The following is a 22683-nucleotide window of genomic DNA, read 5'->3' on the forward strand; positions in this document are numbered from 1 at the left end:
CCCTACCCCACCCTGTTAGCAAACTTTTGACGTTGACGTTGGCTTTTTTATTCCCTTAGCTATTTCAAGGCCTAGGTCATCCCTGGGAGGGAGCTGAGAAGCAGTCAGCAGGTAGTGAAACAGGCAAACCTACCTGTGGAGTGGAATAGACCTCGGGTCTAGCCACGGCTCAGCCATTTGCCTCGTGGCTTTGGGTAACTGAGCTTCCGCGTCCTCATTGGAAAAACTAGCAAATGACTCTTAACCTCACGACGTGGTTGTGATTTCTGAGCAAGCTCCTGAGTGTTACAGGCCTTCTCAATGGAAAATAGGACAGTGGGAGCTAGTAGTTAATTTGCATTCCTACGTTGTGCCAGGAATATGCTCTGTCTGCAGAGAGAGCTTGATAAACTCAGGAACACCTTTGTGGTGTTCTCACCCAACCCCACCACAGCTTGGGGGAATGTGCGGGCTGAGGGCTTATTTTGGACCCTTCTCTGGTGAGCTGTGTGACCTTGAGTCGGTTACTTTCCCCGCCAGAGTCCAGGGCCACATCCGTAAAACGGAGATAGCGCCTCCCAGGGGAGCGCTGAGGAGTCAGTGAGGTAACGCCATCTTGGGAAAAGCGCGCAGAGCTGCGAAGCGGCACGTTAGAACGTAGTTGTTGGTGATGATGCTAGAAAGAAATCCGGAAGCGCGTCTGTGCTTAGGGGAGCCCATCTTTGTCGGCGGAACCCGGTCCACGATCCCCTCTGAGGAGCCGCTTCTCTTCTCCTAGAGTACCAGGTGGATGCCCAGCCTCTTCGGCCTTGCGAGCTGCAGAGGGAAAGGGCGTTCCTGACTCGAGCGGACTACGTTCCCCAGTGCGCGGAGGACGGCAGCTTCCAGTAAGGCCTGCTTCCGCGTGCCATCTCAGGGACCTCAGACGCCTTAAAGCCATCTCGTTCCCCCTCTGCCCCAGTGCTCTGCTCCGCCCTCGCTCCTCCACGTACGGGAGATGTGGCCGCTGTCACTGGGAGGGTGCCTGCCTCTCGGTCCCCCAGGCTCATCAACACTCAATAATCTGACCCCGAGCTCCCCAATCCACGCTTCCTCCCAGCCACATCCCTTCTTTTCCTACCAAAACTCTTCCCATAATCGCTTTAATCAAAGCTGCTAGGGACCGATGGTTTCGCTTGGGTGCCTCCCCCTCCTCCTCTATCCTCTTGAGAAGCCAGAGCCGGAGGGAAGCAGGAGCTGGCTGGACTTCAGGCCAGTGGCCGCCTCGGAGCCCTGCTGAGTCCAGCTCTGCGCGGCAGCGCTAATGTGTCCCCGGTGAGCTCCTCTCCGAAAGGGAGTTTTCAGCGGCCCTAACAGGAGCTTGGGTCCGAGACCCTCCCCTTGGAAAGCAGAGTGATAATCTAAACAGCTCCCCGTGCGGAGTGCGCAGGAATCTTCTGCATGTGCGTGCACTACAACTCGCTGGTGCAGTCACCTTGAACTAGGAGGTCCCCGTCTACACGACTGTGTTCTGAGAAACGTCCCTCCTTCCCTCTATTTCATATATGCTCTTAGTGTCCCGAGCACACTCTTATGTTCTCTCAAGAGTGCAAAGGGAGCCTCTAGTCCAGTCCCTGCGTGGATCCTGGGAATTCTGGGGCGGCAGAAGGAGTCAGGAGGACGGTCCCCCTCTCTTGTTCCAGTCCCTGCAGTTTCAAGCTGGCCCTGTTCCTCCGCAGGAGGCTTTGCGGATGCTGTTCTCTCTACCTGGAACACCTTTACCTTCTTATGCCCCTGGTGTAACACCTGATCATCTCCCTGGCCTCAGTTTACCCGTCACTTCCCCGGGGAAACCCCAGGAGTGTGCTTCCCTGTGTCACCCATACCGAGGCCCTGTCTCTGCCACCCTGACCTCCTGGGGGGTCCCCTGCCCCTGGGCCGTGTTAGGAGGGCTTGGCCTTTACCCTCGGCAGCCGCGAGGTGGCAGAAGCGTCGCCCGGTGGGGCGGGGGTTTGCCCCAGGGCTGCAGACTGGAGGTGGACAGTGAGTGGCAGGGGTAGGGGCTGCAGCAGGGTTAGTGCTCCTGCTTTCCCACGTCCCCTGGCCCTCTCCACGCCAGTCTCACCTTAGTTGGAGCGAATTAAAACTCGGAAGGATGGAGAGGAAGAGGGGAGGTGACCAGGGATGTGGCTTCGGGAGCCGATAACAGCATCCGCGTGCTGTGTCTTTCCCGCCCTCAGGACCGTCCAGTGCGGGGACGGCGGCCGCGCCTGCTGGTGTGTGGGTGCCGACGGCCTGGAGGTGCCCGGCAGCAGGCAGCCTGGGCGGCCGGCGGCGTGTAAGTGGGAAAGGGGTCCTGGGTGGGAAGGGGGCCGAGGGGAGGAGGGACCCGCCAGGACACCTCACATCCTGAAACAGCGTTGGGCTGGGGTGTGTGACAGGCCAGGCTCCCTCTGGGCTGCTGGTTCTTTCTCTTCGAATTAGGATGACAGTCACGGCAGTGAGGCCCTGTTTCCTCCGGGACTGCTGGGAAAGTCAAACAGGACAATCGAGTCATTTCCTGAGCAAAAAGCTACTGGGTCTGTCCCCCCCACCGTGCCGGGCATGGTGCCTGGTGCTAGGAGTCATGGGGAACAGCCATCGAAGGCTCCGCCACCAGAAGGCGGCCACGTCCACTCAGCGTTCTGTCCCCTGAGGGCTTTTAAATTTCAGACTCTGGTGAAAACTTTCCTGTTCAAATTGTTATTCTGACGAGGAGTCAAAGCAACACGGTCTCCATTTAAAGCACGTCATAGTTAAGCCTAAAACAAAGGCCAGTTTAAGCTGGTCACCTTAAAATGGGCAAATTGGGTCTGGAGTCAGTGCACTCCTGTAATGGACAAAAGCTCTGTTCGGGGAGCTGGTTTCTCGTGGCCGGCATGGCAGGCTCGGGGAGCAGGCTGGCTCCCACCCGCCCCCGGCTGAATGAGCTGTCTGTAGGATCCGCCTCGCAGGGTGTGAGGATTTAAAACACATGTAGAGCAGCGGGCACACAGTGGGTATGCCACAGGGGCAGTCACTGTCAATGTCACTCATCCTCATGCCCCCGGGGAAGGCAGTTGTATTTCAGTTCTGCAGATAAGGCAAGTGAGGCCCAGAGTGGTACAGCAACTTCCCCCAGGCTACACAGCGAGGGACTGGGGAAATTTGGATTCAAATGAGGTCTGTTCGTGGCCAGCCTGTGCTCCACGCACACCTCACCTCTGCAGTGCCAGGGTTCTGGGGTGGCTGGGTGACTGTTGGAGCCAGGAAATCGGCCCTTCCCTGATTAGGATGCTGGAGGGAATCCTGGGGCAGAGTTGGACAATCGGAGTGCTGGTCCTGAGCCGGCCCCCACCTCCCTGAGCGTCCCTGGGCTGGTTTGGTTCCCTCTCAGCTGTGGGAAGGGCCACCTTCTCCCCTCCAGGGAGGGAGCGGGAGTTCTGCCGGGTGAGGCCCCCTAAGGTGGTCCCAGAAGCTCTGCCCTGACACTGCTCTTGCTGCCCTTAGGTCTGTCGTTCTGCCAGCTGCAGAGGCAGCGGATCTTACTTGACGGCCACGCTAACAGCTCAGCCACATCCTACCTCCCCCAGTGTGAGGATTCGGGGGACTATGCACCCGTGCAGTGTGACATTCGGGGGATGCAGTGCTGGTGTGTGGACGCGGACGGGATGGAGGTGTACGGGACCCGCCAGCTGGGGAGGCCGACCAGGTGTAAGTCTCGGGGACGCCAGCACCCCGACAGGAGGTGCCCCACCCTAACCAAACCTTTGTCGGGGCTCCATGACGGAAGGCAGAGGACCTGGCCCTCAGTACAGAAAGCTTTTTTTTTTATTTATTTATTTTTGGAGGGGAAGATTAGCCCTGAGCTAACATCTGCTGCCAATCCTCCTCTTTTTGCTGAGAAAGACTGGCCCTGAGCTAACATCCATGCCCACCTTCCTCTACTTTATATGTGGGATGCCTGCCGTGTCCACACCCAGGATCCGAACCGGCAAACTCTGGGCCACTGAAGCAGAACGTGCACACTTAACCGCTGCATCACTGGGCCAGCCCCCAGAAAGCTTTTAAGGAAGGTTTTACGACTTCTAACATTTCCACTCGGTGGACCATCAGTATTCGCCAGTGGATCATTAGAAGCATGAACAGAATATGCACCCAACGAGGTTTTCAAGCTCCCTGTACAGACCTTGGTCCCCATTTGGGTCTCTAACTGTCACGCGTGTAGTCTGAATAGATGCTTCTAGACTGCAGAAGCACATGCACCGAGTGGTACATAACAGTGTAACATGTTTTCCTCGGAAACGTTTAGGTCCAAGGAGCTGTGAGATAAGGAATCGCCGACTTCTCCACGGGGTGGGAGAGAAGTCGCCTCCGCAGTGTTCTCCTGAGGGAGAGTTTCTGCCTGTCCAGTGCAAGTTTGTCAACACCACGGACATGATGATTTTCGACCTGGTCCATAGCTACAACAGGTAAGGGGGGCGGCCTCTGGGGCGTGCCCGTCGCTGGGCCATCCCTTCCCGTCTCCTGCCAACGCGCTTGCTCACATCCAGGCGGATGCTGCGGTGCGTGATACACACAGTCTGGTGGGAATGAGGGAGGCCTCGCTTTCGTGTCCCACCAGTGCATATCAGAAGAGCCACAGCATTTTTAACAAAGCAAGCTGGCAGCGGCTACTCAAACTAAAAATATGTGAGCCCTCTGGCCCAGCCAGCCCGTGGAAATAAAACCGCCAGAAAGCAAAGACATCTGTACTAAGATGTCTACTGGGTCATTTTTCATCATAGCAGAAAATTGGGAACAAAGTGACTGATCAACCCAAGGTGGGTGGCTCTATAAATATTTATGCAGCTGTTAAATAGGATGCATCAGACTATGCCAGTGGGCTAGGAGAGGATTCCACAGCGTATTATGATAATATAAGATAGAAAATACAAATAATATACTATGATTTAATTTTTAGAAAACAAGCAAAAAGATCCTTTGATATGCATGTGTGATTATATGATCATGCTTGTGTCTGTATAGAACTAGGTGAGCGCAGAGAATAATATGAATAAACACATACCAGGTGGTTATCACGGCTGCCTGGAGAGTCAGGGCTGCTGTGGGGGAGGCGAGAGGGGAGAAGGAAATTGGCAGAAAAGGAAAAAGGACGGCACTGTAAAAAGTGGGGATGTGATCATCTTTATGCATTTCTGTAAGTTGTGTGTATGTATGCCCTTCCAGGTAAGTTTAACTTAAAGATTTAAGTGACAAATATAAAGAGGGAGATGCATCATGGATCTTGGCCCAAATAATCAGGGAGCTTCTGGTTATTCAAGATGGTGACTTCATAATTGTAAAGGGCTGCACAGACTCAGATATAGTTGAAACAAATAAGTAAGAATATTAGGCTGAGAATACTGATAGAAATTCTCTTGGAGAACCTGAGCCTTTATGTGGCTGGCTTCCAGACAACCAGTTTCTTCCCCTGTGGGAGAGGGAGTTCTCATGGGCTGTGTCAGGAAGGGTCACGGACTAGCAGCCTGTGAACAGGAACAGTTCCCTAGACAGAGCTTTTTGGAGCTGCACTATATTTTTAAAACTGGGGGGTTTTAAGTTGAACTCTGACATTTCCGTTTGCGTGGGTAGAAATAGTTGAACATCCGCAATTTCATATGTTCCACCTAATACAAAAAATTCCAAATTCCTGATTTTAACAAGGGTCGGGGGCTGTGTGCATTCTCCCACGACACCAAGAAGCTGCCCTCGCACTGTCCTTTGTGGACAAAGTGCACACTTTCCAGTGCTCCTGGCCCCTCCATGTCCTGTTGCCATCCTCCTGCCTGGTCCGTGCATCTGCATCACCTGTCTGGCACCGTAACATTTGCCTTTGTGACCGTCATTCTGACTCTGCCACTGCTTGCTTGGCCAAGTGACCTGGTCACTTATCTTCTCTGGGCCTCAATGTCTCCATCTGTAAAATGGAGACAACGCCCCGCTCATTAGGTCGTGGTGGAGATCTGATGAGCCCTCGTCTAGGAAACCACTGCGAAAATTGTAAATTATTATGCCTCTGGAGGGAGTCCTCATGCATCACGCAGCCTTAGCAAATGTAGGTTAGATTCCCCCCACCCCCGCCCCCAGGGTCTAGAGAATGACTGCCTGCGAGCACATAAGAATCTCCAAACAGCCTGATTTACCGATGCTCATTGATGCCAAGCAGTGTGTGCTCAGTTCAAGTTCAACTGAACTGTATACAGGGAATTTGACATCCTTTTATCCCCTTTAATATTTATAAAAATAGTTAGGTAATTATGATCTCTATCATGTAACGGAGGAATCTGAAACACAGGTTTAGGAATTCACTTTTGGAAGCACAATTAGTGGGTGCTAGAGCTGTCTGGCTCCTTTTACTAATTCCAACAAACTCGATTCATCTCTGTTCCCCCATGGTGCCTAGCACAGAAACTTGCACACAGTAGGCCTAAGATCAATGCATACTGAGTAGGCCAGTGCATCAAAGAACTTTGCCAGAGCTAGCTTGAGGCGCAATTCACAGCTCCGTCCACAAGAGGGCAGTCGAGTTAAATGCATGAGTTCAGGACTAAGCACCCATTGTTTGAGACAAAAAAATTTACTCCTGAAATGGGATCCTTTCTTTTTTGTAAGCAAGCATGTCTCGAGGTGAATTCTAATTTCGGAAGGTCATGGGAAGGGTCAGGTGGTTGGTTACTGGAAGCCCGTACAGTACATATTCAGGAATTTTCTGATAAGCAGACCTGGGCAGCACCAGGCCCAGGGACTCCACTGGGCGAAGTGGAAGGAGCATGGAAGCCACGTGGAGAGTCTAGACTTGGCACCGAGGGTTGCAGATAAAATACAGGATGGTCAGTTACATTTGAATTTCAGATGAGCAGGGAATAGTTATTTAGTCTCCAATATTGCATCGAGAATTTTAAGCCTGGGCTTAAAATTGAGTTGTGTATATCTCAATAACCACTGGACTTGGGTTTCTAAAAGGATGGTCTGGGGTCAGGGAAGAGCAGAGTGGCTGCTGGGAGACGACTCCACAAGCTTGGAGGCTGCTGGACTGGTCCAGGTGAGGGCTGATTTTGACTTGGACTGGAGCAGGTGATGCAGAGGACCATGGAGAGATGGGGCACGGTCGGGGAAATATTTACTAGGCCGAATCCACGCAACTTGGTGAAGGAATAGATATGGAAGCTGAAGGAGAGGAAGAATCAAGGATGACTCCGAGGTCTGGTTTCTAGAGGGATGGTAGACGATGAGTTTGGAAAGAAAAAAGTCACAAATTTGATTTTGAAATATTGAATCCGAGGCATTTCTTTGGGGAACTCAATTGGAGAAGTGGCGTAAGGCAGTTGGCTTATTCCCATGGGGCACAGGGAGGCTGGAAGCCTGAGGGCAGCTCTTTGCCAACCTGTTGCGGGTTCTTAATGTGCTGGGTGACGATTTGCACTTGAACTTGGCCATAGCATTTCCCCAATGGAAGCAGGTCTTTTTGCCTCTTGAGGAAGGTCACTGCTGACTATACCTATTGGGCTGGTGACTTAAAAAAAAAAAATGATGGGGTGTAAGCTTTGCTAGTTTCTTCTGACTCTTCTCCCATCTTCCATATTGCCCTTCCCCACCCACCCGCTAGGGAAGATATTCTGGCTAAGCAGATTGTAGGCAAAGGTACCTTAAGAGCTGATGTTGTTACCCAGGCCTTAGGGACCCAAGGTGAAATTCAGTTGATTGGTTTCTTTATCAGCCCTTGTCCTTAGTGACTAAGCTCACTCAAGCTTCCTTAGCAACCTGTCTCACCTCAAATGCCTTGGCAACCCGGGCTCTCCAGATAATCCAGTGAGAAGGGTCGGATGCATCTTAATATGTGGCAAAGAGGCATCGTTAACTGAATATGTGAGCGACCATGGGGAGCAAGCCTCATAGACTAGTCATCCAATTGCCCTCCCAGAGACGTCTGTGGGGGCCTGCTGTGCACCAGGCTCTGTGCTCTGCCACAGCTCCTGCTGTAAGGAACTCTCCTCCCGCAAAGGAGAGAATTCAATAAATTGCTAATTGATTAATTGATGGTTAGGTTTCTGGAGGGACTGCCTGTGGGAGGAGCTGAGGAATCTGACTGAGGAGGGGGCGTTGGCTACTCGGGGGCCCAGAGGCAAGAACCCTGCTCTGCACGTGAACAGGACTAGCAGTCCCGCGGGAACTGACGTTTTCTATCCGCCGAGCCTGCTGTGTGATTTCTCTGACTCTAGGTCGGCCACAGTCTGAGCATAAACTCAGAAATGCCATCATTTCTCCCTCCGCTGCAATTTTCTTTCTTGAGTGCTCTTCTAGGATCATCCTGAGATTTCGCTTTTTGTTCAACGAAAGGGAAGCATCCTTTTCCAGTGGATGAAATCCATATTATTTTCGGGTTTTAAAATTTGGTGTTGATTTTCTCTTCCTCCTTTCTTCCAATATTCCCAGAACAGGATAGAAGTGGAAAATAGAGGAAATCATGAGGAAGGCAAAATAAGCGTAGAAAATAAGAATAAAACAAGGTGAAGATTGGTGCACACCATTCCTTCTCTGAAGTTACCTTATAACAGACGTGAGGGGCTGCGCACTGTTTCCTGTCACCAGAGAAAGAGGAACTAGTCTAAGATATTCTGTTTCCACCAGGTAAAAATAAACCAGTTTCTCAGAGGAATACGATTTTTCTTCTATTGAGGATGGAAAGAACTGTGTTCCTTGGATCCTCATTAAGGGGATAATGTCATATGCTATAGGGTACTGTATGACTTGACAACAAGACCATGGATTTCCTAAGGCCAGTGCCTATAAGGAGCAGGGGGCACGGCATTTTCAGGAATGGCGTCTCAATGATTGAGATGCTTGGGTCCCAGCATTCTCCATGGGGCTTGTGCCTCCCTCTGTGACTGCCAGCCTCTCGGCTTTCCCTTCTGCCCACCCTGTGGTCTCTGTCTCTCATCTTGAAGCTGGAAGCACGTTAATGATCCCAGACATGGTCTCCATTCCTCGATTCTCCCCTCGTCAGATCCATCGTTCTCAGCTTTAGGATCCAACTCAAGACTCACTTCCTTTGAGGACATTCTTTGGCCACATGCAGGCTCCAAACCCGGTTGGCCCCATGTGAGGATGGAGCCAGAGCTGCCTGCCTCTCGTTAAGACTGTAGGTTCAGTTTCAGTGGTTTGGCTTTTCTTCTCCTCAAAGCCCCCCGGTCCATAGTTGTGTTTTCTAGTGGTGAGTGCCTCATGTTGTGCTGTGTGGGATGCTGTCTTAGCATGGCCTGATGAGCGGTGCCATGTCCGTGCCAAGGATCCAAACCAGTGAAACCCCAGGCTGCTGAAGCGGAGTGCGCGGACTTACCACTCAGCCATGGGGCTGGCCCCAGTGGTTTGGCTTTTCTTGGGGTGACAGAGAAGGGTTGGGAATCTAATAAGAAGAAGGTTGGAAGCACGGCTGAGGCCCCCTTGCCCTGGCTGACAGCAAAGCGCCAATGACAGTAGCAGACATGGCAGCTAAACCAGGTGAGTGCTAATTATTACGCTGGGGGAGGAGTCCGAAATTCATAGATAGTGATACCATCTCAGAGATCAGCCACAAGAATCAGATTGTATCAACTCGGACTGTGGGAACAAAGGAAATCGGGGGGGATTCAGAGCTTGAATTTACTGTCGATCACAGGGCGGGAACCTAACGACCGACCGTGGTCTATTTAAGTGGTGGCCTCCCCACCCGGCCAGCTGATAGTGTTGACGGAGCATTGGCCGTGGACTCAGGATACCTGGCTCCTGGTCTTGGCTGGGTGATCTTGAACTGGTCAATTCACCACTCTGAATCCCAGTTTTCTTATTTGCGAATGGAGCTTTTTAAAGGTAGTTGTGAGGATTAAATGAGATAAAAATATGGAGAGTGCTTGGTGCAGTGTCCGATTGTTCGATATATGTCACCGATTATTGTTTTTATTAGTAGTAGTGAATAGAGATAATTATATGTGGCTAGGCCAGGAATGAAATTCTGATATGTCTGGCCCCAGGCCCTTAGCACTGCATACAGATTGACAAGGAGAGACTAGAGATGACAGTGCAGGGTGTCTGCCAGAGAGGAGCAGAGGACAGCCTGAGAGACCAGGTGGCAGTAGCGGGCCTCCAGGTGGTCTTCCTGGGAGGATGGGAGGACTCTCCCTCCGGCTGAAGCCACGGCGATCTCCATTAGGCAAGAAGTTGGGTATTGAGAGTGAGGTCCATGCAAAAAGCCCAGGGAGGCCCAGGTACTGGGCAGCTTATAAGATCAGAAACCCAGAGAGAAGGACTCTGGCCCTAAAGTGGTGGGATGAAGATGGCACAGAGATCCTGCTGGTTGCGTTGGCCCTGGGATGGGGCACTGAGGTAGAACTTTAAGTTGAATCAGCAGAACATGGGACTAGAATGACTTAAACTTCCCGTGCCTCGTGCTGGAATGGGTTTCAGAACCTCAGGGCAGCCAGGTGACCCGTCGGTGTGTGCATTCAGCATGTGTGTCTTCAACATCTATGAGATGCCAGGAAAAGCGAGGTGGTGGGCGTACAGAGAGGAGTGTCAGGACAGAACAGAGTCATGTGCCTTTCAAGATATGGGACAGGGACCAGGTACAGCCCAGTACACACTGAGTAACACCATTGGGAGACATCAATATCATGGTGAGTAAGACCTAGATTTGAACCCTAGCTCCTACCACGATTTCAAGATGGTGGCCAACATACCTCACCTTCTTAACCTCTAAAATGGAGATGGAAAAATACCACCTGCCTTGTGGGCGTGTTAAGTGGATTAAACAAGTCAAGGTATGTTAAACATTTTGCAGATTGTCTTATACAAAGTAGTGCTCAATAAATGGAAGTGATTATTATACTATTATTAGCACTTTTTGAATTGAATTATCCCAGGTCCCAGTGAATGAACTTTTATTATATATCTCCAATCAGGGGCAACTGGGCAAAGTGAGTTTTTAGTTTCTGTTATGCATAACTCACTTACTAGAATGTTCTTTTTTATTTAGCTCACAAACACACAATAAGAGATCAGCAACATGGAAAAAACCCGTAGTTCTATAGTGCTTTCATAGGTTTTGTTTTGCATATTCATTTTCATTCAAATTAACTAACTTGTTGCCCCCTACCCCATGTTCGGGCTCTGAGCAGTTCCTGCACAATATATTGCCTTCCCGTACTGGTTCATTTACATAGTCATAATTGCAGGTGTGTGTACAGGCCATTTTGTATTCTAACCTTTTTTTAAAAAAAAATTATTTTATTAAGGTCATCTTGCTTTATAACATTGTGTAAATTTCAAGCGTACATTATTGTATTTGAGCATCTGTATGGACTGCCTTGTGTTCACCACCGATAGTCTAGTTTCCGTCTGTCACCATACATATGTGCCCTTTACCCCTTTTGCCCTCCCCCAATCCCCTTCCCCTCTGATAACTACTAGTCTGTTCTCCTTATCCATGTGAAATCATATGGTGTTTGTCTTTCTCCCTCTGACTTATTTTGCTCAGCGTAATACCCTCAAGGTCCATCCATGTTGTTGCAAACAGCATGATTTTGTCTTTTTTCTGGCTGAGTAGTATTCCATTGCACATACATACCACATCTTCTTTGTCCATTCATCCATTGAGGGTTGGCGAGTGCTTGAGTTGCTTCCAAGTCTTGGCTATTGTGAATAATGCTGCGGTGAACATAGGGGTGCATGTGTCTTTTTGAATTAGTGTTTTCATGTTCTTTGGATAAATACCCAGAAGTAGAATAGCTGGATCATACGGTATTTCTATTTTTAATCTTTTGAGAAATCTCTATCCTTCTAACCTTTTTATTTCATGTTATGCATGCACCCATTTAAGGGATTTACTATAATTTACTTCTTAATTTTCCTATCCTTGGACATTAAGATCATTTTCAGTCTTTTGCTTGGATAGATTACACAGAAACAGACCTAACTGTGCAGAGAGCTGCTGCTCCTGCTAACTGATGGTTTGGGGATGTATTTCCAGACACAGGTAGAAGCACATTATGCTTGGTTCTCATGCTGTAGCTGTATAGGGCATAAAAACAAATCTCTCCATCTCGTATAAAGAGGAAAAATTCCTCTGTGGTTGCTAAATCATTGCACACGGAAAGAACTCCTTCACATGGCTTTACATTGCCTACGCTCCATCTTACGTCCAGGGTGGGGAACCCGGCCAATTAGCTGCTTACAGGAATTGCCAGGGGGGACACGACTGAGGCAAACTTGTCCTCCACTTGTGGAAAGGCGTGCCTAGCCCTTGTGAGTGACGCCAGACTGATTTTGTGTTTTTTTGACCCTGGGACTGGGACATGTCCATCTTAAGAATTTCCTCCGCTGGAATCTGGCTGCTTTTCAAGCTCTTGAAAAGTTGTAAAGTGCTCTGAAGTCGTTTGATCTCCCAGAATGAGATCATGTACGATGTACCATATGTCTGTAAAGCAAACTTGGCCTTGAGTCTCTCGTTCTGTTCTGGTAAAGCAACTAGTTCCCGCGATGTTCGTTACGTGCTTTCCGCCCGATCCTATGGGACACCTGCTTGGGGACAAACTGGTCCAATGCCACGAGAGAGGAAAACAGCTCCTTAGTAGATGACAGCTAAGCACAGCTTTATTTGAACAGGTTCAGCCTGGCTCTGGCCAGGTAAAACCAATTTAGAAAAGAAGTACATTGACTGCAGGGAGCATGGAGTGGATAGCATGAGATCGAAAATCAGAGAGTCCTTTTCCCCAGATGAGACGAGGCCACGTTTAGTTATTTCCACAGGAAAAGCTGGGGGTGACTTGCCTTTTATGACATGGCGACCGTGCCTCATTCTCTCTTAGGTTTCCAGATGCGTTCGTGACCTTCAGTGCCTTCCGGAGCAGGTTCCCCGAGGTGTCTGGGTATTGTCACTGCGCTGACAGTCAAGGGCGCGAACTGGCTGAGACAGGTGAGCACACCTCAGGCAACCTGAGGGGAGGGAGTGGCAGTCACAGCTCCGAGAGCCTAAAGAGCGTTACCTGTGAAGCAGAAAGAGCAGTGACTACCGCTCTTCTGCCAGGCGGCATGGGTATGGAAGAGGGTGTGGTTAGCAAGCTTTGAGTCTGGGGTACCTCGAGCACAGCTGCTGCTGGCCCACATGGTGCCTTTGTGCATGCTGGAAAAAGGCACCCCCTCCGGGCAGATGCAGCTCTGAGCTTGGCAAGTGGAACAGGGACTGGATTTCAGTCTCCTCTCACTCTCTCCTCAGTGCTCCTTTGTGCTGTGGACAACCTACACAACCATACACAGTGGCCCTGACTTGGGAAACCATTCAAGTCTTTGGTTCAGACTCAATATCAATGATGCCAGTGAAGGCTCTGGCCCTCTTAATATGTGTTTGCACGGCCAGGTCAGGACGTTCTTTCTGAATGAACTCCTCCCTTGAAATGCTTGCTGTCCTTGCTCAGGTTTGGAGCTGTTGCTTGATGAAATTTACGACACCATTTTTGCTGGCCTGGACCTTCCTTCCACCTTCTCTGAGACCACCCTGTACCGGATACTGCAGAGACGCTTCCTAGCAGTTCAACTGGTCATCTCCGGCAGATTCCGATGTAAGTAGGAAGCCGACAACAGATGTGCATGTTTCTGCCAGGAGCAAGCCACTTGGGTTTTAAAGTGGCTGCGGTCTCCATGGCAGTTCCACCAAAGTGGGTTCAGGGACTTTAAATATTTTAACAGCCAACAGAATGCATGCTGTGAATGCTTCAAGCGTTGTTGACACCCTGTCTTTGCTGCGTGGATTTCTCCTAGGCCCCACGAAATGTGAAGTGGAGCGGTTTACAGCAAGCAGCTTCGGTCACCCCTATGTCCCCAGCTGCCACCGAAATGGGGACTACCAGGCAGTGCAGTGCCAGAGGGAAGGGCCGTGCTGGTGTGCCGATGCCCAGGGAAAGGAGATCTACGGGACTCGGCGGCAAGGGGAGCCGCCATCTTGCGGTGGGTTTCCGCTCCAGGGCTTTTTCTTTGGGCCTCATCAGGTCACGTTACTTTAACTGTTTCTCCAGACCAACCACGCCAGAACCATTAATTCCCCTGCATCCTGAGTGTGCCCCACCGGCGCTTCAGGTTCCACAGGGTGGAAAGCTTGTTTGTCGTCGTTTACTTCCAACATGGTTCTCATCCTGTGTCAGACATCGTCTGTAGCAGGAGAAGCAAAATTATAAGGACATAAATAATAGGCATTGATATGCTGATGGACACTGAGTCTGCAAGAAAGATAGAGAAAAACACGGTTGGAGGATGGTTAGGGTGGTGTTTTGAGCTTTAAGACTGAAGGGAAGGCAGGGGTAAGACAATGAAGTCTTTGAGATATACAAAGGCTTGGGGGCGTCATCCTGGAGGTCGGGAGCAGACGTTGAGGGGTATTAAGCTGGAGGGTGCCATGACAACTGTTGTGTATAAGAAAGATCGACCAGGCATTTTGTAGGAGAGATTGAAAGGAGTGTTAGACTGCAGGCAGTGGGGCCAATTTGAAGGTCATTGCAATGTCCTAGAGAGGGATGAGGGGACTAAATCTGTTTCCTGGGGCTGCCATAACAAATTACTACCAACTGAATGCTTAGAACAACAGAAATGTATTCTCTCACGGTTCTGGAGGCTAGAAGTCCAAAATCGAGGTGTCGGCAGGGCCGTGCTCCCACTGAAGCCTCCAGCGGAGGATCCTTCCTTGTCCCTTCCTAGCTTGTGGTAGTTGCTGACAGTCTCTGGCATTCCTTGGCTTGTGGCAGCGTAAGTCCAAACTCTGCCTGTGTCGTCACATGGCTGTCTTCCCTCTGTGTCTGCCTCTGTGTCTCTTCTCCTCTCCTTATGACACCAGTTACAGAGGATTAAGAGCCCACTCTACTCTGGGATGACTTCGTCTTAACTCCTTCCATCTACAATGACCCTATTTTCAAATAAAGTCACTTTCTTAGGTTCCAGGTAGGATAAAAGTTTTGGGGAGACACTATTCAGTGCAGTATGGGGACCAATACGAAAGGAGAAGCAGAGGGCTGAGGAGAAGAATGTGGCTTGAGAGATGTCACTGGGCATTCCAAGAAGACTCCATTCCATCGTACCAGCAAGACTGCAGGAGGATAGAAGAGGGCGGGGGAGGAATCCAGGGGCACTCACGGGCTTCCCACTCAGTGAGCTGGATGGACTCAGCCAGACCTGAAACTGTGAAGAGAGAGTGCAGGGCTTTTTATGGCCTCAAAACAGATATGTATTCATTCAATTCCTATTAAATCATTTCTCCAGCTCAACATTTTGAGTACTCCGCGTGGTGTTTGGTAGCACGCTCCCTGCCAGGTTGTAGGTAGAGGATAGATAGAGGACATAGAAAAAGACAGTTTTGAAGATCTGCCTTGAAAATATTTACAATTATATTTTATTAAAACCTGGAGTATATAGTGCCCTCCAATTTCCAGGTGGAAGTGGTCTTCCAAATTAAAACCAAGAGTGCACCCAGTGCATGGATCATATAGTTTTATTTTCTCTCTCTGGCGTATCAGTCCTATTTCTGTGGAAACAAACGCCACATGGAACCAATATCTGAATTTTTTTGCCTTGGAAACACTTCATAACAAATGAATGGAAGGGATATGCTCTTAATTTGGAAAAAGAACAAGCAGAGCCATGAACTTGGTTTCTTGCATACCTTCCTGTAACATCCATTAGAGGAAGCCATGGCCTCGTTGACGGATGTGTTCTGTGTTTGAGGTTGCCAGTCTTTTTGTCCTTTCTCTCTGACCACATGTTCCAGTTCTTTCTCTGTTGCCTGGTTACAGAAGGAAATTGGCTGACTTCCTTTTTGGCATCCATGTGAACCAAGGGGAAAGAATTATTTTAAAACTTTGGTGGGGGGGGTGGTTGAAAACCTGTAAGATTTATGGTTTTATGGAGAAAAGTGGAGCTTTCTTACTTCCACCTATGTGGCTGAGACACTTGGAATTTGAATTTAAAAATTTCTCAGTGTGATTACAGTCACTGCAGGGTATTCAGAGAGAATGATCTGACCATGCGTGGAGTTGACTGAGTCAATCACTGTTTAATTAGTAATTTCAAGGAAACGTCAAGAAGCCTAGAAGGATGTGCTAAGTGTGTTTGCCAAGTGGGCATCATCGTATTATATTATAGGAAATCAGATTTCCTAGAATATATTAAAATATTAAATATTGCAACATAGGATAATATTTCTTGTTATGGGAAATACTAATAGCATTGAAGTGTGGTTCTTATCCTCAAAAAGATTATAAACTCCTTAGCCTAGACGAGGCTACCCACAAGGAGGAAGGAGACAGCCTCATGAAGAGCATATAATGAAGCATTAAAGTCCGCTAAGAAGTCCAACAAGAGATGCTGGAAAACAACGTTTCATTAGAAACAAATAGGAATTTGTTGATTTATTAGTTTCCTAGGACTGCCGTAACAAATTACCGCAAACTGGCTGGCTTAAAGCGACAGAAATGTATTCTCTCATAGCTCTGGAGGCAGAAGTCTGAAATCAAGGTATGGGCAGGGCCGCACTCCCTCAGATGGCTCCAGGAAAGAGTCCTTCCTTGGCCCTTCCTTGCTTTCAGTGGTTGCTGGCATTCCTTGGCTTACAGCTGCAGGACTCCAGTCTCTGCATCTATCTTCACGTGGCCTTCTTCTGTGTGTGTGTCTCTCTGTGTCTTCATATGACCTTCTTATAAGGACACCAGTCATTGGATTTAGGGCCCACCCTGATTAGTTAAGACTGATTACATCTGCAAAGACCCTATTTCCAAATAAAGTCACATTCTGAGGATCCGAGTGGATGCGAACATTGGGTGGAGGAGGTGGGGTGGACCCCATTCAACCCACCAAAGTCGGTGCGTGTATGTGGTCAGGTTTTCAGAAAGTAAGCTGGCGTCTGTGAGCCTTGCCTTCCAAGGGGGTCACCCTCTAGTAAAAGCTGGGAGAGGCAGTTAACGTCAACTGAAAAACTTATTCCCCAAAATGGCCGCCACAGCTCTGCTCAGAGGGAAAATAAAAGATAAAGGGTAAAGGGAAGAAAGAGGTACAAAATGTAGGTGTCCTTGATTGAATTTCTTGACATCTTCCTACCAGAAAGATCTGAAGGGTTGTCTCAGGATTACTTGGGATGTTGACACCATTTCTCCCGTTTGCTCTGTGCAGCTGAGGACCAGTCTTGTACCTCAGAGAGGCGCCAGGCCCTGTCCAGACTCCACTTCGGGCCCTCAGGCTACTTCAGCCGGCACAGCTTGTTCCTGGCTCCTGAGAAAAGACAGGTCTCTCAGCGAGTAGCCAGATTGGCCACATCCTGCCCACTCTTGATCAAGGAGCTCTTTGTGGATTCTGGGATTCTCCAACCAATGGTAGAAGGGCTGGATAAACAGTTTTCTGCCTCAGAAAGTCTCCTCAAAGAAGCCATCAGAGTGATTTTTCCCTCCCGAGAGCTGGCTCGTCTTGCCCTTCAGTTTACCACCAACCCAAAGCGGCTCCAGCAAAACCTCTTCGGAGGGAAATTTTTGGTGAATGCTGGCCAGTTTAACTTGTCTGGAGCCCTTGGCACAAGAGGCACGTTTAACTTCAGTCAATTTTTCCAGCAATTTGGTCTCCCAGGCTTCCAGAACAGAGGGCCACCAGCAGATCGAGCCGAGCCTCTCTCCCTGGGATTGGATTCAAGTCCTGCCACAGAATCTCCTGAAGCCTCTAAGAAGGGTGTTGCTATGAATAAGCCAGTTGTGGGCAGCTTTGGCTTTGAAATCAACTTGCAAGAGAACCTAAATGCCCTGAAATTCCTTGTTTCTCTTCTGGAGCTTCCAGAATTCCTTCTCTTCTTACAGCAGGCTATTTCTGTGCCGGAAGACATAGCGAGGGATTTAGGTGATGTGATGGAACTGGTGCTCAGCTCCCAGGGCTGTGAGCAGACCCCTGGTGGCCTTTTTGTCCCATCATGCACTGCAGAAGGAAGCTATGAGGATGTCCAGTGCTTTGCTGGAGAATGCTGGTGTGTGGATTCCCGGGGCAAAGAGCTTCCCGGCTCGAGGGTTAGAGGTGGACGACCCAGGTGCCCTACGAAGTGTGAAAAGCAAAGGGCTCGCATGCAAAGCCTGTCGGGTAGCCAGCCCGCTGGGTCCAGCCTGCTTGTCCCTTCTTGTACCAGCGAGGGGCATTTCCTACCTGTCCAGTGTTTTAGCTCAGAGTGCTACTGTGTCGACGCTGAGGGTCAGCCTATTCCTGGAACTCGAAGCCTACCTGGAGAGCCCAAGCAATGTAAGTCTGTTAAGTAGTCAATCTACAGACTCTGATTCTCTTTGGGGCCCTGACACAATGCATTATAGATAAAAGAATTTGGTCACAGCTAAAACCCAAACTTCTGTTAATGGCAAAATTCACTGGTTAATTAAAAACTGTCCAGAAAAGTTTTGATAATGTTAACCATTCTAATGAGTGAATAGGGAGATTTATTCGGCCTTAAGGAATTGCCACATACCTTTCTGCCGTGCTGACAACAGCTGGTCCCCACAGTGCCGATTTAGTGATGGGGATGCTCTCTGTCTAGAACTTGTTTACAAATTTAAGGTTGATGGGATGTCTATGGCTGTATAAGGCTTTAGATGGAGTTTGGACAATAAAGGGCTTCCATCTTGGTCTTTCCAGCTTATGGAACTTCTTAACCTGACACACCTGTGCTTTGTTCCTTCCCAGGCCCCACGCCCTGTCAGCTACAGGCCGAGCAAGCCTTCCTTGGGGCAGTGCGGGCCCTGGTCTCTAATTCCAGCACACTGCCCACCCTCTCCAGCATCTACATTCCACAGTGCAGTGCCAATGGGCAGTGGAGACACGTGCAATGTGACGGGCCCCCTGAGCAGGCCTTCGAGTGGTATGAACGATGGCGGGCTCAGAACAATGGTGGCCAGGAGCTGTCTCCTGCCCAACTGCTAATGAAGATCATGGGCTATAGAGAAGCAGCTTCCAGAAGCTTCCGTCTCTTCATTCAAAGCCTATATGAGGCTGGCCAACAAGGCATCTTCCCAGGGCTGGCAAAATACTCTTCTCTCCAAGATGTCCCACTGGCAGTGCTGGAAGGGAACCTGACCCAGCCTGGAGAGAACATCTTCCTGGAGCCCTACCTCTTTTGGCAGATCCTAAATGGCCAGCTCAGCCGATACCCAGGGCCCTACTCAGACTTTAGCATTCCTTTGGCACATTTCGACCTTCGGAGCTGCTGGTGTGTGGATGAGGCTGGTCAAGAACTGGAAGGAACCCGGGCTGAACCAAACAAGGTCCCAGCATGTGAGTTAAATGATGTGAAGAACTGAATCTGTGCTTTTTCAAAAAGGATGTCTGGTGGGAGGGCATTGGGTATCAAAGCTGGCATCGAGTTTAGATATGGCCAGGCACATCCCTTCGGTGTATGGTTGAAGACAGCAAATGTGTTAGTCAGCTTGGGCCGCTATGACACAATACCTTAGATTGGCTGGTTTAACCAATAGACACTTATTTCTCATAGTTTTGGAGGTGGAAGTCCAAGATCAAGGTGCTGTAAGATTCCGTTCCTGGCGAGAGCCCTCTTCCTGGCTGGCAGATGGGCACCTTCTCACTGTGTGTTCACATGGCAGAGAGAGGGAGTTCTGGTCTCTTCATCTTTTTATAAAGACACTAATCCCACCGCGAGGACCCCACCCTCAGGACCTCATTGAAACCTAACCGCCTCCCAAAGTTCCCACTTCCACATCCCATCACATGGGGGACTAGGGCTTCCACACATACATTTTAGGGGAACACAATCATTCGGTCCATAATGCCAAGGCTCAGAGAAGGGATGTGATTTCCCCACATCTACACAGTCATGTGCTGCACAATGACGTTTCAGTCAATGACGGATGGCATATATGACGGTGGTCTCATAAGAGTAGTACCATGAAGCCTGGGTGTGTCGTAGGCTGTACCATGTAGGTTTGTGTAAGCACACTCTACGATGTTTGCACGATGACAAAATTGCCTACGACACATTTGTCAGAACGTATCCATGTCGTTATGTGACACAGACTATATTTAAATCATTGCCTCAAGTTTTAACTGGATGCTTTCTCTGTGCAATGCTCTATCTCAGGCCCACTGAAGGCTATACAATGCATGTGACCTGGCCCTTGCCCTCTGTGGCTAAGGCTTTAGTCATGTCTCATGAGTTAGGTGCACCCTCTGATTAACGGACGCACATTATGATGGTCTTGCTACTTACAAGGACACCACTAGGTGCTTGGGGCCTCAGGAAGTGCTTCTGCCTTCCAAGTACCTTGAATTTACTTGAGGGGCTTTGATCAAAGGACTAACTGGAGAGCTGCCGAAGGAAGTCTGTACATTCAGCTTTGTGGCAGGTGGACTTCAAAGAGAGCTGCAGGGGGTGAGGCATAAACAGAAAGGGGCTGACTCTGTGTCTTCAATCAAAATGCTTTATCGCCAAGCAGCCAGATCAGCAGTTGGAAACAACAAACAGGCAGACTCAACACTGTTATCAAACCAGAATCTTTCCAACCATAATATTACAGGTAATATTATAGCTGCTTGAGTCCAGCGAAATCTTCACTTCATTCTTTGTAATGTTCAACATGGTCCAGACCTTTTAGGAAAATGTTAAAATTACTCAGACTATTTTGACATTGGCCAAAGTTGAGGCTTTGCTTTAGCAGCAAGCGGGTTTTTAGAGTGTTGGGCGATAGGAACATGCGATGAGAACAGTAATGCCCTGGGCAGTTTGAACAACCTGGACACCCCACTACCAGCATTCTCCCTTAAAACGTCAAGTTCTAGCAATAGGTGGACCCTCAAAGTCACCATATAAATGTCAACATGACTGTTATATAAGAAGTCTTATTCGTTTTTGGAGATTTTCTATACTAATGGTCGGGTCTCCTACATGGGGGTGTTCCTATAATGTTAGATGCTTTCAGATTGAATTTGGTCCTCTTTGGAACCAATTTTCGGGGTCTGAGTTGCCGATACCAAAAGTGCTTGGTAACTGTAGTAGCTGGTATTATTCTCCTTGGCCTGAATGTCAGACAAAGCATTAGCACTAGGCTTAGGATACACTGGCTTTTCCCCTGAGAAACAAGAGGCTGTGTAGAGCAGACGATCCGGGCGTACAAGGTAATCCACTGGGAAGCAAGTGTCAGAACTTCCATCTACAGCTAGTGTTTTCTCTCTTCCTTTTAAATTTCTGGGTTTTTTTGCAATTAAGTGCTCACAGCAGAAACATTTGAGAAAATAGTACCTAGTATATTATTATAGTGGTACATGTGCGTGCTTTATAAATAAAGAAATACGCATATTTTGGGGGTACATGCTCAAACTCTTTATTTATTTTTTTAACATTGGCCGTGAGCTAACATCTGTTGCCAATCTTCCTCTTTTTTTTTTCTCCCCAAAGCCCTAGTACATAGTTGTCTATCCTAGTTGTAAGTCCTTCTGGTTCTTCTATGTGGGATGCCGCCACAGCATGGCCTGATGAGCAGTGCGTAGGTCCATGCCCAGGATACAAACTGGTGAACCCCTGGCCACCGAAGCCGACCATGTAAACTTAACCACTACACCGCCAGGCTGGCCCCCTCAGACTCTTTTGTTGATAGGGGTATGTTATCTAAAGGTTTGGTGACCATTGGTTCAGAGCTTTGATCCTCAAATTGTGGTCCAGCAGCATCAGTCTTACCTTGGGGAGTTGTCAGAAATTAAGAATCTCGGACCCCACCTACTGAATCTGCATGTCCGCAAGGTCTCAGGTGGGTCTAATGGCCCCCAAAGCTCGAGAAGGACTGGCCTAAAAGACAGAGCGCCAGTTGGCTTGAATCCTGGGTCCATCACCTGCTACTCTGGGAGCTGGAGGAACGGAACTCCTCCCAGTCTTAGTTTCATCTGTAAAATCTGAGTTACGGCAAGTGACTACCTCAAATGGGTTGTTGTGAGAATTGTAAGAGATAATAGATATAAAGTGCCAGGCCTGGCATACAGAAAGTAATTAATAAATAACTAGATTAATACAACTGATAGATGTAATGAAAGGACCAGTGACTTCCCACACGTGTGCAGGGGTAATGACTCACGCCTCTGAGGTCAGGTCCTGTCCATGTCCCTGGCCTGTTTGAAATTTTACTTTCTTCATTTAACACACGTTTATGGACCACCTACTTTGTGCACTGTGCTGTTTGATGAGGAGACAGTCATGAGAAAGGTGTGGTATCTGTCCTTTAGGAGCACAGAGGCAGTGCGAGAAACAGGCATGTCATCATGTAAATAATAAACCAAGATGGTAGAACAGAATTACGAACACAGAAAATGCAATGGCACATGCCCAGAGAGAGGGGGCTGCTCACTGACTGGGGAACTGGGTAAAGATTTCCATGGTGTCAGCTTCTGGATCATGGGGATTCACACATGAGGGATGTGTGTCCAGCCAAAAGTGTGTGGCAGGCCCTTCCTGGCAGAGGAATTAGTACACGTCAAGTCAAGGAAGCTGTAAAAGTGTTGGGAATGGGGTGGTGAAAAGATCAATGTGGCAGGAAGGAAGGGGACTTAGGAGGGAATAATACAAGAAGAGGCTAATGGTGAATTGGGGCCAGATTTTAAAAGGGCCTAGGTGTCCAGTTACAGAATTCTCATTCT

The 22683-nt window shown here is 49.0% G+C and overlaps 1 protein-coding gene across 1 annotated transcript in view; it reads left to right on the top strand.

Annotated features, from left to right (window-relative positions):
* The first annotated feature begins 631 nt into the window (after positions 1–631).
* Positions 632–22683, top strand: part of TG (thyroglobulin) — a 243372-nt gene continuing 221320 nt past the window's right edge. The window contains exons 1-9 of the mRNA XM_070632069.1: positions 632–866; positions 2199–2296; positions 3487–3690; positions 4289–4448; positions 12858–12964; positions 13464–13607; positions 13807–13992; positions 17197–18297; positions 18733–19320. Of these exons, the coding sequence (XP_070488170.1) occupies positions 3618–3690; positions 4289–4448; positions 12858–12964; positions 13464–13607; positions 13807–13992; positions 17197–18297; positions 18733–19320 (2359 nt within the window). The 5' untranslated portion in view covers positions 632–866; positions 2199–2296; positions 3487–3617. The remainder of the gene's footprint in view (positions 867–2198; positions 2297–3486; positions 3691–4288; positions 4449–12857; positions 12965–13463; positions 13608–13806; positions 13993–17196; positions 18298–18732; positions 19321–22683) is intronic.

Source organism: Equus przewalskii, chromosome 8, assembly GCF_037783145.1.
Source record: "Equus przewalskii isolate Varuska chromosome 8, EquPr2, whole genome shotgun sequence".
In the NCBI taxonomy this organism is placed as follows: domain Eukaryota; kingdom Metazoa; phylum Chordata; class Mammalia; order Perissodactyla; family Equidae; genus Equus; species Equus przewalskii.